The 14,310-nt window shown below is 33.0% G+C and overlaps 1 protein-coding gene across 2 annotated transcripts; it reads left to right on the top strand.

The window, feature by feature from the left end:
• Positions 1 to 38: 38 nt before the first annotated feature.
• On the top strand, positions 39 to 13,654 carry LOC134274841 (ataxin-10-like). 2 transcript variants are annotated; one of them, XM_062757084.1, is made up of 10 exons: positions 39 to 204; positions 2,480 to 2,620; positions 2,764 to 3,108; positions 3,859 to 4,026; positions 4,333 to 4,410; positions 4,933 to 5,101; positions 5,484 to 5,592; positions 5,948 to 6,123; positions 9,926 to 9,989; positions 11,037 to 13,654. In XM_062757084.1, exons 2-10 carry the CDS (start codon positions 2,481 to 2,483, stop codon positions 11,222 to 11,224), a joined length of 1,437 nt encoding a protein of 478 aa, XP_062613068.1. In that variant the 5' UTR covers positions 39 to 204; position 2,480; the 3' UTR covers positions 11,225 to 13,654. The 2 variants fall into 2 exon arrangements, with proteins under 2 accessions (XP_062613068.1, XP_062613067.1); XM_062757083.1 differs by having other exon boundaries at positions 2,457 to 2,620.
• Positions 13,655 to 14,310: the final 656 nt, after the last annotated feature.

The raw sequence follows: 14,310 nt of genomic DNA, 5'->3' as shown, positions 1-14,310 counted from the left end.
CTGACCCAATCAGCGTAAGAGTTATTGAAAATAAAAGATGGCTGCGCCCATGTTTGATGCAATGAACCAATTCATTGATTGATTGAAGTCTAATTCTTCTGTCATTGAAGCATTTCTGTTACAAAAAGACGTCATAACACATCTTCCAACTTCTTTCACTACAGTGAAGAGTGTTGATTACAAGATTTTTTTTTCATTATCAAGGTAATTCTGTATTTTTTATGGCCCATGCCAAAGACCACTAAGCCAGTTAGCTACTTCAAGCTACCATTCAATTTTATTGAAATTTTCAGCAAGTAAAAAAGATACGTAATACCTATAATAATAACACAAGGAGTGCAACGGTTGTGTTCGCCCATGACGCCGTTCGCCCAAAAATAAACAATCATACACAATTAACTAGAGATAACGATATTACGAGAGTACAAGTACTTGTAACTCCCCTTTTTAAATTTTCTTCAATGTCACTGTCTCTGGTTTATTTTCGCATATGACTTCAATATAGATTAGCATTTCAATTTTGTTCATCTTCCATCATATCCATCCAAGGCATCTTCTTATATTTTTTGTAAAACACGAGTTTGAAATCTTATGAATTAAGAGAGAATGGTCCCTTCCAAAAAGATTGGTTTGTGTTTTATAACCTTCTTGAAGATTAATTGTGCGACAGCCTTGATATTAAGCGAGGGGTACCCAATGACCTAAAATGTGTTGCACTCCTTGTGTTATTATTATACGTATTATGTATCTTTTTTATTTAAAAATTTCGGTAAAATTGATTGTATCCCCCTAATTAACATCTATATTAATCATCTAAAATTACCTATAATGCAAACACTTGACTAAGCCTAAGGCCTTCTAAAAACACTGGGTTTGTTCGCCATACTTAAATATAGAATAAGAATGTTCATCTTCCATCATATCCATCCAAGGCATATCATATTTTTGTGAGGTCAAAGAGAGATTTGAAAGGTAAAAAACAATCCTATTAATGTGTATCTTTTTCAAAACCTAGCACAATTATAATATTTAATTCATATAGTACATGTATATACAGTTAATTCATCGATATTAATCATCTAATAACATGTAACTATAATGCAAACACAATTTAGGAAACAAGAAGTAGAGTTACCACTCTTAGAAATTGACCATAAGCCTTTTTATTCTAAAAACATGTACATGTATATAAAAACAAATTTGAAAAACTTCAAGTTATTTTTTATGTACAATTTCAAAATGTGCATAAATATACAGTCATCTTAAATGTCTGCTATTGAAAAAAAAAAACAGAATATATTGAAAAAAAAAATTCCATTCTTTATGGCATCATTGGTAATTAAATTTATACCGTATAATTATTTTTAAAGCAAACTTTGCAAGGTTTAAAGCAGCGATCGTCAAAATAATATTGTTATCGGCGTACTTTTATTATGATCGCTTTCGTTGTGAAGCCATGACTATAAATGATTTAAGACAGAAAACAAAATTATTATAACAGTTCATGTTAAAATTATTGTTTATTCAATTCTTATTTAATTATTTAATTGCATGTACCTCGTCTGATCGTAAAATAAATGCTTTATAGGATTGCATAAATATAATTGACACTTAAAAATGGACCTTTGTTTTGAAAACAGGGTGGCGGATGGCGGTATGCGAATTTGGCGTTATATATATAGCAGGAAAAACGTTCTTGGGAAATCATGGCGGTATGGCGAAAATGGCGATGAATCGAATGGCGAAGAAGATATTGGGCGAACAATATTTTGGGTGAACGGACTCTGCGCGAGCGGACTCTGGCGAATAGGTAGATCGGGCGAACGAACCCTATACCCTACCTAGGTATGTAAATGTACTCCAAGTACAAGTAACTATTTTTACCAACTTTTTGCTTAACTTGCATGTTATGTCCAAACACAGGAACTGCAAGTACCAAATTTTTTTGATATCACACTTAGGACAAAAACATGCCCATTTTTGACTTTGTGTCCTTAAAGTTTGAGTATGATCTACTTTAATTAACCTTGGTCATCATGTTCATGATTTTCTAATGGTTTGTAATGAAGTTTTCACATTTCACATTCTTCATTTGTTCTTTGGGTACCAACATATTTATTTGTGTCTTTGAAAATCTTGTCCATATCTTTTTTGTATACAAGTTGTATTGGTTTTCGTACCCTTAATTTTGCATGACCTTTCAACTGCATGTAATATTTATTTCACAACTTTATATAATCTTGAAATTTAACTCTCATTTGATTTTTTTTAACATAGGCCATAAAGTGCCATACAGGAGCATCAGACTATTTCAAAAAACTATATCTTGTTTCATTATTAGTTTGCCTTGTAAGGGAAAAAAGTGTTAACAAAACATGTGTAGATGTTAGTACAAGTGTATTGAATATTTGTTTTTATAATAATTATATTTATACATTGCCTATTGGGAAAAACAGTAGTCTGAAGTAAAATCTTTTAGGATGGAAGATCATCCGGTGGAGGTAAAAAGCCCCTCCTTTCCCCGACTACTGCAGCTTCTCTCAGATTCCCAAGTCTTGAGCTCTGAATTACAACAAGAAGTTCAGGCTTTAATGGAGATGGTCAAAGAGCAACAGGAAAGGTATTAACTGCTTTGAAAAGCTTTCAGGTTATTTGTAAAATTTTGTAAAGTCGATGTCGTAGAAAATTTTTTGTGTATCCTTGTGTAATACTTCATTTGTTACCTGATGCATCATAATTTACTAATTATGTCAACATTTTCAGAGAAAAGATAACGGACCGTGATGTTGAAGCCATTGATAAAACACTGACCTATTTTCTAGAACTCTTGGAAAAAGAGTCAGCATATAGTGGTCTAGCGGACTGCTGCCGATTACTGCGCAATATTTGTGTCCAGTGTCCATCAGCACAAGACAAAGTTTTGCCCTGTCTCAAGAAGATCAAATCTGTGATTCACAGCTGTGCAGGGCTCAAGAGAGGGATACATAAAACCGAAAGTGAAAGTGGCATCATTTTGTTCCGATGTATTGTACAGTTTATAGGGAACTGTATTGTCAACCACCCAAATAACCAAGAATATGTGTGGAATAATTTCCAAGATGAACTCAGGTAAACAAGTAATGATGATTCCAATTAAAAATATGTTGGTTTTTTTTGTCTGAAAATTTACATGTTTTTCTTGCCAGCTAGAGACTGCTCCTCTATATTTCAAAATTTACAACAAACATCTTTTTCAAATTTCTAGTCTGTATTCTGATTAGCTCCTTTAACACAATAAAGATAAGAGTATAAAAATAATGTTACTGTAGAAGTACTTTTATCCGCGTGGTATTAATTTACGCTATGTACGCGGTTACAAACTTTCCGCGAAAATTTGTCCCATCAAACTCTATATACATGTAAGGCAGATACTGAGAATTTAGGAAATCCGTGTAATTTTCTACCCGCGGATTAAAAGGAAACAGAGATTCCGCGGAATTTTGATCCCGTGGAAAAAAGTACGTCTACAGTATCTCTGATCCTTCTCAATTAAGATTTGGTTAAAGTGCATAAAAGATATCTCTTTTTTTTCCCTAAAAGAAATTCTAGAGCATTATGTATTTCAGAAAGCTAAATTTAAGACTTTTTAATTTTGATCATGTTGATTTGTTGAAAACCCCTTGTTTTCATTTTATAGTCTTTGACATACACAATTCACTTACCTGTAGGGGTAAATTGTAGTTTGTAGTCTAATGTATGGTGAAATGGTGTCATAAGATTAGAGCAAGTTTGTCTTGCATGTGCCTCTGTGTGAAAATTATTATATATGAAACATACACTGTATATTATGAACATTTTTTTTTGTCCTCTTTACCACAGCGATCTGTTGACTTTTGGAGATGAGAAGTTATGTACATACACATGCATGGTTTATCACAATTGCCTTAGAGGGATGCTGGACAGGAAGTCCGAGATGGATACTGAGCATTGTGGGCAAATTCTCTGTGATGTTGTCAAGGCAACCATTGACAAAGAATCTGAATATGGGTAAGGACTGACAAGGTGAAAAATTCATGTAAGAACAAAATAAAGAATGTTATACATTGTTCATAGAATTTCTTTATTGCCTAAAAAGAGAACAAAGAAGAGCTTTATAATAAATTAGTCTGAAAGTTAATTTTTTTAATTTTTAGAATAAAACCTAGTACATGTGTCATATGAAATGATTCTTTTTAAAAGTGGTGGCTAGAACTCTTTTTTTTAATTTAATTGTGAATGTTTCCTAAATCATTGAAAACTGACAAACACCATTGAAGACTCGTACACACTCTTTTGTTTTGTTATTCACCTTAGATTATTTGTGGTAGGAGATTGCCTGGAAGTTAAGGGTACACTGGAGGTTGCTGATGAAGATCTATTAGATCATGAAATGTAAGAGATAAGTTCTATATATGACTGAAATTAAAGTAATGCTTATACAGTAAATTACTTTTAAATATACAAAGTCTGAAATGATAAAGTTCGATAGAGTCTGTTGCTGTTCGTGTGAGCATGATTTCTCTGAAATTTTTATCATGTAAAGGAAGTTTTATCTCGAAGTGAATTCCCTGCAAAAATCAAACATTTAAATTGTATTCTAAAAATACTTTAGGTTTATGAACCCGCTATGCACTCACATAAAATGTTTTATATAATGACTTGGTTATAATTTTCTGATAGAAATGTATTTTATAAGCAAAATTCAAACTATGATCATAGAATGGTATGTTGGAAAAATTGGCCAAGAATATCATTTCCACTTGATAAATTTTCATGTGTACAGGAATAATTGTCATTTATGTCATTTAGAGTTATCTCTCTTTTCACAGTAGCAATGAACCTTAATACAGGTATTTGTAATGAAGTTCAGAATGTTGGGGAAATTCTTCCTATATCGATAACTTTCATTTACAGATTGTATGTACTGGAAATCTTAATAGACCAGCTGAAGAGATTGCCAAAGGACTGTGATTTAACGGGGCCGTGTCCTCACCCTTCTGTAGACAATTTACGGTATGTCGTGACCCAGGTAGCTACATACTCCACAGCCATACTCAATGTCATCGAGGAAAAAATGGAAATCGTGAGTATGATAATAATACAGTATTGACTATTAAATTAAGTATGAAGTAAAATCAGCCTATTTTACCATATAAGCAGAATTTTTAGTGAGGCTTTAATTTTGGCATTATTAGCGAGGGTGCTGAGATAGCTAAAATTGAATATCGCTAAAAAATAATTGCGTTTCCTTTGAAATAGCTTCTTTAGTGAGTTTTTTAACATCGCTAAAATTACATTTTGCTAAAAATAAAATATGAATTTTTAAGGGCAAATTGCTAAATTTGCGTCTTGCTAAAATTTCCACTAAAATGGTATACCCGTAAGAATTTCTTTTCACTCAAAAAATGTTTAAAAGTATCTACTATTATTTCTCATTGTTTTTACTGAAGAGTTATTGTTTTCAGAATCCCAATGTAATTGTGAAGCAGATAGAGATCCTAGGCCTTGCTTCCTCCCATACTCAGCTGTACGGAGAACTACAGAATGAGTCAGACTTACTTACTACTTGTCTCTGTAAGTTTTCATCTCTGTGAATCCACTTTTCAGAGTTTTCAATCATCACTTAATGGACAAAATCCCATTTACATGTATGTAAGAAAAAAATCATTGTTTTCTTTTTTTTGTACACCAATTTAATGAATATAATATACTTGCAACACTGTCAACAACAAAAATTCTTTAATCTGAGTTAATGGTGTGGAGTTATTTGAAAAATAGTAGATTTAAAGGTGCATTAATGCATAATCTCATTTTAATTCAGATTTAAAAAGAAGCAAAGACACCTTAATTTTCATAAACAAAAAAGGTCACTAAAGTATATTCAAAATTATCTTGACAATGAAAAAGAACAAAAACTCCCATTTTCCAGATTTGCTGCACAGTATCCACCGTCTGGGTCAGTGTGGAGACAATGTGTTCAGTAACGTGGAGAAGGTGACCCGGGTCACAGAGGTGGACGTCCATCATCCAGCATTCGGACTCAAGAAGGACATCATCCGCTTACTGGCCAACCTTGTACACAGACATAAAGAAAACCAGGATAAGGTAGACATTAATTAAGAAATAAAGTCCGCGTTTTCGTGAATGTTGCAGAATAACCTCGGCTTTTATCTTTATTAATTTCAAACAACATTTCGAGACCGAGGAGGTTATTCTGCATCATTCATGACAACAAGGACTTTATTTTTATTCTACCATGTATAACTACAATCGCTAATCGTAACGGATAATCATTTCCTCTGTAGAGAAACGAATTATGTCACCATGTCTCGATTACGCTGTTTCATTTTACACCAGAGGTAAAATTTGTTTGCTTACCTGTGTATAGAATGCAGACGATTTGAGCTTTCGTTACATTAAAAATAGCCTTTTTAAATTACAAATTGTTCGTAATATGTATTAATCAGTTAAAATGAATATACAATAACAAAATCATGTTCCTGTTTTACTGCTAAAATCATGTTGTTTAATGTGTAGGGAGGTTTGTGGAATAGCCCCGCTTAGCTATAAAAATCGACATTCATCAGCAGCTTGATGCAATTTACAGTGTTTATACTGCAAAAGACGACACATCGATGCGGTCTAAACAAGTATTTCATTCTACAGCCAAACATGCATTTGAATTGTTCAGATTTGATACGTGTTTCTGATCTCAAAATTTTTTGATGACGTTCGTGATTTATTGGAGAATAATGTCCGCCGGTTTCCTTTGATGTTTTCAATAATCGTGGTAGAATATACGTGTACTACCACACTCAGGCATAAAAAAAAACAAAATAAGGTATACATATAATTATAATACGTGTACTAGCTACCATACACACATAAAGAAAAAAAGATAAGGTATACATTAATGTATAATACATGTACTACACACAGACACAAAGAAAACCAGGATAAGGTATACATTGATATATAATACGCGTACCACACACAGGCATATGATAAAACCAAGATAACGTACACTTTATTTATTCAGTTGCATAAGGTGTAATACTGTAAAATCACTTATTTTTAAGGGGTCAGATTTTTTGCTCCAGTTTAGGCTTTAAGCTTCATTCGGAGAGTAATTTGAAAATATACTTGGTCAATTCTTTTTTTTTTTTAAAATAAAGCTGCTGTATGCATTAAGTGACAAGCAGTATTATGATAAAGATCCAGGAGTATTTACAAATGGTGAACAATGTAAACATTCCTATTCAGAAGATCAAGAGCTCAGGGACTATGTAGCATATTGCTATACATAACATTATTTGCATGATAAGGAAAGAACCCTCAAATAAACTGAAAGTCATACCCCATGGTTGTGCAATTTAGAATTGAGGTTTGGATTAATACATTCGAAAAAAAAAGCTTTCTAGGTAGTGTAAGTTTTTAAAAGTTATTCCCCAATCTTTTTATCATGTTTATATTCAAACTTTTCAAGCATTGATTTCTGCCTTTTTCTGTGCCCTGGTTAGCGATGTGGTTCATGGGCCTCTTGATTTTTTTTTTTATAGCTGATGCAATGCTCTTCCAACTTCATCCTTAATAGAAAATCCTCTGCTCTCAAGTCATTTTTGCGTCACAAAGTATTGTGGATCTTGTGTTCAGTTCTTGAAGAATTGTAAAAAACCTTTGTACATGTAGATTTAACAAGAGTTTGTTGAAGGAAGGGTTTACCAATACAGTATGATATTCCTTTACTCTCTCTCTCTCTCTCTCATGTTTGACACCTAACTTAATTAGGCTACCTTGTTAGAAAAATTAGAGGCCAAATACTAAGTTATGCTAGTATACGGTAAAACATTTTTCCGTAAATGTCCTAAGTAAATTGAAAACCTTAAAAAAAGGTACGAAATTTCTTGATATTACATATACATGGAATTTAGGAGGAAATTAAATATTTTGGGGAAATAGATATCTATTTTGGTTGTTAGTTTGAGGAGATGGGGTGATAATGAATTACGATGTATACGGTTACCACGTTATAGTAAAACCACGCTGATATCAGTTCAACTTCTGCATCCTATCACACTAGTTCAGACCTCAATGATTAAGACAGGACGAAGTTGGTCAGTCACTGAAAAATTATTTTAAGCACAGACGACAGTCAAATTTCTGGACACATATAAAATTGGCGTGCGTTACAAAAACGATAATATGACTATATAAAATTACCAAGTTGTCACAAAAACCTTGTGTGCATGATGCAGAAGTGAGTTATCCCTCTTTCTGCCGAGGAAAATCAAAATGGTTCGAAACGATCTCGACAAGAAGATTTGGTACTTTGCTCTTTTAATTTCGGGTATCATATGCTTTATATCTGAAACAGAAGTCTCGAAGGGCAGGACCGTAGCATCGATTTTGAAAGTGGGGGGCCAGCCACTGAATTTTTTTTTTTAAAGGGGGGCAAACTTTTTTCACTACCTATTCCTTTCGATATCCAGCGTTTACACTTTTATAAAGAATTTTTTTTTTTACTTTTACAAAATCAATGAAAAAGTTGACAAGCAAAAAAAAAAAAATTATTTTTTGCAATATTAATCCCAAAGAAAAATTTTTAAACATCATTTTGCCTATTATTTGTGTTAAAGCAAAATTATTTCAAATAATTGAATGAAAATCCTATTTCGGGGGGGGGGGGGGGGGACAGAGGAAATTCTTTTTTCACTACCAATTCCTCTCGATATCCATGTAATATTTCATGTCTAGTAATATTTTGTGTGTATAGAAAAAATTGGTCAAGCTTACAATACTATATTTTTTTGGTCCTTCATATTACTTTCCTTTAGTATAAAGTGGGTGGCCAACCAGCCTTTCAATGAACATTTTCAATAGTAAAAGTATTATTGGCAAAAAAAGTGGGGGGAGGGCAGGCCCCCCTGCCCCCCCCCCCCCGGTTGCTACGTCCCTGAAGGGCATGAAGAGCAATATTTAAGGGGTATTTTATGCGTTTAGGTTCATAACCTAGGTTTGCATCTGTCTAGACTAACTGCCAATGTCCTCTCTGATATTTTTGTCTCTCGCTTTCGGGAAAGTAATGGGTAATTCATAGGCGTCGAAAGCAAATTGAAAGTGGGAAGTGGGGGGGGGGGAGGCTAATTGAAAGGGGGGCTAAACCAACAACAAAAGGTGGAATCCAATTTTCAATACCTGTATTACGTATATATTTGCGGAAAAAGTGGGGGGGGGGGTAGCTATCCCAGTTTCGACGCCTATGTAACTAAATCGTATTCGTCTGCCGGTCTGTCTTAAAAACCTTTATTCTTTGACCTCAAGACCAGGATCTTGATGCAGTTTTGAGAAGTTTAATCTTGACCGTAACTTAAGGTATATATTTCAAAAAATGGATACCGCTATATATTTTTGTATGATGAACAGACAAGACAGGGTATACAAACAAGACAACTACAATAAGCCGTCATGTGATATTTAAGTGCATCTTAACCACTAAGAAACGAAAGTGGGGGACCATAATCATTTGAATTTGCTAGTGCATGTATGTATTTTTTTGTTTTTCAATATTATTGTTGTAATGTTACATACAATACTGCGTGTGTCGCGAAATACACGAGTTGGATTTAAATAAGAAATCCTGCAATGTAAACTTAAGATTTTTTTTGTGTGTACTTTTTGTCACAGTTTAATCTGGGTCTTCAAGCCTTCATTCTAACTCAATTGAATTTCATTATTTTCTGTTGCATCTCCTTTTCAGATCAAAAGTTCATAATCACCTGTTGCTTTGCAAGGGGTTAGTTCTATGTTTTGATCTGGGTCATTTTAATTCTTTTATTTAGACTAGCAATATGTTTGATCTTTGATCACACTTATTTCTAACAAAGCATTTAATTTTCTTTTGACGTAGGTGAGAGAAATGGATGGATTGCCACTTATTTTGGATCAAACGAACATTGATGCCCGAAATCCCTGTATCCTTTTTGTATGACATATTACCGACACCTGTATAGGTCTTTTAAAAACAGTACAGTGTATTAGTTTAAAATACAAAAACGAATTTTTATTATATGTGCCTATATTATGTGGGTTTAAAATTTATTTCGACTCTTTCACTAGGCTACATGTAACACAGTTCGTCTATTTATAAGTAATATCTAGCTTAAAAGTATGCGTTATAATTTTATTGCCAAGTGCATGTACTGAGTACTGTAAACCAACATTTATTCGCGTGCGAGAAATTTTCGCGATATTCGCGAGAGCCTCGTCATCGTTAATATTCTTGCCGCGAACCGATCATAAAGTCTCTGTTGTATTAACAACAGATCCCAAAAAAGACTTGCTCGCCAAAATTAATCGTTGCGAACTAATCTTATTTCGGTGAATCGGCGAATTTGCACTGTTTTCGAACCATCAAATCATACCAAATACTCCACTGAGACTTCTCTTTATATTATGCAACTTGAAATTGCTGTAGATTGAAAATATTGTTTTTGTTCTTCAAACCTTACAAGTTGGTTTTGGTATACCATGTATACCTTGTGGTATTCGAAATTTGCAGAAATATTTTGCAAATGAACATCTTCACTTTTACAGGTAGAGAAATTCGTCAACAGATTGATGAGTCACACTCAATCACAAGCACCGTTTCTCTTTTTATAGAACAAGTAAATTATTATGAAATTAAAGTTCTTTCGCACTGCAGAAAATAAACACTTTAATTGACATTATTTTTTAAAAAATATACCCTTTGTGTTTTATCTGCTCTATCAGTGTTGTCAAAGGTCAAACTAAGTCAACAATTCCTACTTTCTCTTTTAACTTCTAGTGTTTCTTTGTCTGTCTATACCTTTGGTTAACCAATACAAGCTTTGACTTCCATCCACTCAATGAAATTTTACTCTAAGTCATAGATTGTCACATTTCTAATTAACCACCATAGAAGAACATGTATATTCCAGTATGTATAAGAAAAAGGACACTCCAAAAAGAACACGAAAGTCTCTTAACTAGTTCTCTAGATATTTCTCAGTGGGCGATACTGGCCATCCACAATTTGTGTGAAAATAACCCAGACAATCAGAAAGTGTTGTCAGACCTTAAAATACAGGGTGTCTGTGACAAATCGGCCGTGGTAGAGGAGTTAGGAATCGAGGTGGAACTAAAAGACGGGAAAGTGTCCGTGAAACCCAAAACACAGGATAGGTGATCGACAATTGGACCGAGCATACTGTGATAAAATACGCAGCTATTCATTGTTAACTGTCTTCATGTTATAATTAAGTGTTTTATGAAAACGTTTTCAATTGCTTATATACTGTACTGTATGCTGGGTCACTTTCGTCCCGTCTTATTTTCGCCCCTTTAAATTTGCAAACAGTTTTGCACTATTTTTAATTCGCCAAGTCACAGTTCTCTTTTAAAACCGTGTTCTTTGTATTCGCCTCGCTATAAATTCTCCTATCGATTAGTAGGGCGAAAGGGGCAAAAATAAAAAAAAAAGGCGAAAATTTTCCTTTATACAGTACTCTTGGTTTCATTAAATCCATGCAATCATAGATTTTTTCTTCATACTTGTAGTTCATTCCTTTAATAAAACGTGAGATATACAAGAAAAAGCAACCTTCATGTATCTATGCTTTTGCCCGAATTCGTTCAATACAAATGAATCAGCTCTGTTATTAAAAATCATTAAATGTAGTTCAACAACCAGGAAGCTATTGTATACGTTTGTGTCAGTTGTAATATAGATGGGTTTGGTTCCAGTGATAACAGATTTTTTTTCTTAAATCGTTTGTTAATGGTATTCATATACAAGGAATCTTCATTTACAATGAAAACACCAAGCCCTATAGCTATTATAGTGGTTTTGTAGTAATCCAAAGCAATTGCGCTGTTTCATAACCTTGTTCACTTAATCCTGTTAATCCCATATACAATGTTAATTGCGTACGTTCGAAAGATGGCCTTGTGTTTTGTTTTTCCCCAAAGATAGCAATAGTTATTTATGATTGATCAAGCTTCAATCAAATCAGATACGTTTTTTTGCAAGTGTTCTACAACCACCCCAAATTTTACTACATTCTTTTATAAATTTTTAGGTTTAGACTGACTATCTACATTTAAAACCTATCATTTAACCCTAAACTCTAGACAACTCAGTATTGAACAATTGTACGTTTAAGGTCATACGAACCATGTCTTACAAATTTGTACCTATTAACTAGTATAATTTCTCAAATAATGTTGAAAAAATTGTTTTTGAAATTGTGTAGAACATCATTAGGACTCAAACACTCTCTTCTAATTTTGGAACTTTTAAATATCATATGGAATATGTGGAGTTAACGAAGAGTATTTCAGCTCAAAAGTCCATTCAGACAATACAAATCAGCAGCAGAGTAAATATTGACCTCTAAAACTTCAGCGGGGATCAGGTGTCATTGAGGAGTGAGCATCCCCTGCCGATCGGTCACAACTACCGTGTGCTCCTTTACATCTTCGGGATTAGCGGGAAAAATTCGTTGGCAGTTTTGTGTGAAGTGCAATTGTAATGGCCTTACAATAAGTAAGAAAAACGCCAGTCATCATTTTACTTAATGATAGAATGTATTTGCTGACAATGTCATTGTATCGACAATAGAACTTACAAAATGATGACTTGAAACAAGACTGCAGATATTCTTGTTTCGTCGACTTTATTGTCAATAACGGATCTCTTTTAAGAAATTGTTCACATATAAACCATGCTTTTGCGTGTCGAATCAACCAATTTGATAATTACTATATGTATCTACAAATATGCAAATCTACACAATTTCAATAAATTGTCCCCCAAAATTTCACTTCCTGTTTTATCTCTATCGTTCTAAAGATTTTTGACCCTGAAAACTGGTTGTGTTGTCAATTTGATTACATATTAGGGACTAGTTTGTCTACCTTTGTAAATGCACGATTTAAAAATCGAAAGCAAAGTATATTGCTGAAGACCTAGTAACACTGTAATTAAAACTTCAAAAGAACAGTTTCTTCCATGGTATCCAAAATACATTTTAATTTTTGGTTTTTAATATTGTTTTCTTATTATTAAATTACATGATTAACCAAAAATTATAATGAAATCAGATGTCTTCAACAGACTTAGTCCTTTTTCAAAACAAAAAAAAAACGACAAAATTAAGGGTGTTACAATAACTGAGATGTAGTACATGTTATTGTCTTATATTGCTGACTGAATCGTATAGTTCTTTTCATAATTATTTATTTTTTCTGTATTAACAATTTATACATGTTTATGTGGTGCCTTATTTACGCGTACTTTGTAAGGCCTTAAATTACATGTACCGCTATATCTAGACCAATTCAACGTTTAAAATGTTGTTAAAAGTTAAGTATGTTTTAATATCAACAATGTTAAGTTTTTTTGCAAGTCATTTGAATTTTATGATCTAGACTGCTTTGTCAGTTGACGATGGATTTGAAATGAAATGCATTAATTTGGTATTTCATGATATATATGGTTATTATGAATTGTTGCGTTTATGTAAATTATAGAAATTTATGTTACAGTTTATTTTGTACTTAACGGTTGTAGACTGTTTGTCATATCAAGAATTTTTTTTAAAGTGTTTAAAAAATAAACGAGACGTTAATTTATAAAACATATAATAATTATGCATGTTTATGTAATGTTAGAGTTACATAAAGTGTTTTTTTTTTTTTTAAGAGAACACACGTATATCTTAATCTAAGTGTCTGAGATATTCATCGAGACTAAAAATTGGGACTGAAGTTACCAAAGTGAAAGATTGTAACGATCAAAGGAGCAAGTGTGATCCGTTTTAATCATAAAAAGTGTCATTTTGTTCCCATTTGAAATTGTAAATGTCATAATTCCTTAAAATATCATTAAAGCAGAAAATGCCAAGGTGGTAAACTCACTTTTCTAATGCCTGGTGGGATTTAAAATTAGACCAAAGGAACCAAAATGAATTTGAACTACCATATCTATACTGGATTCCGAAACTTCACAAAAATCCCTACAAAGATACATAGCAGCCCCGGGTTACGGTAAATGCCCATGCAAGCTTCTTTCTTTACTCCTCACTAAGATATTAACAGTAATGAATGAGAAACTTCAAGAGAACTGTGCAACAATAAATTCGAGAAGTGGTGTTTATCACTTGTGTATACTTAAAAATTCCAAGGAACTTTTGGACATTAGAAATTACAAGAATTTACCAAAATCAACAGCTTAAAACTTGCGACTTTTCACTTTATACACAACCATTCCCC

The sequence above is a fragment of the Saccostrea cucullata genome, unplaced genomic scaffold, assembly GCF_032062105.1.
Source record: "Saccostrea cucullata isolate Sc308-1 unplaced genomic scaffold, CSIRO_AGI_Scuc_v1 ctg123, whole genome shotgun sequence".
Classification (NCBI taxonomy): Eukaryota; Metazoa; Mollusca; class Bivalvia; order Ostreida; family Ostreidae; genus Saccostrea; species Saccostrea cuccullata.
This window is presented reverse-complemented; position numbering and strand designations above follow the sequence as displayed.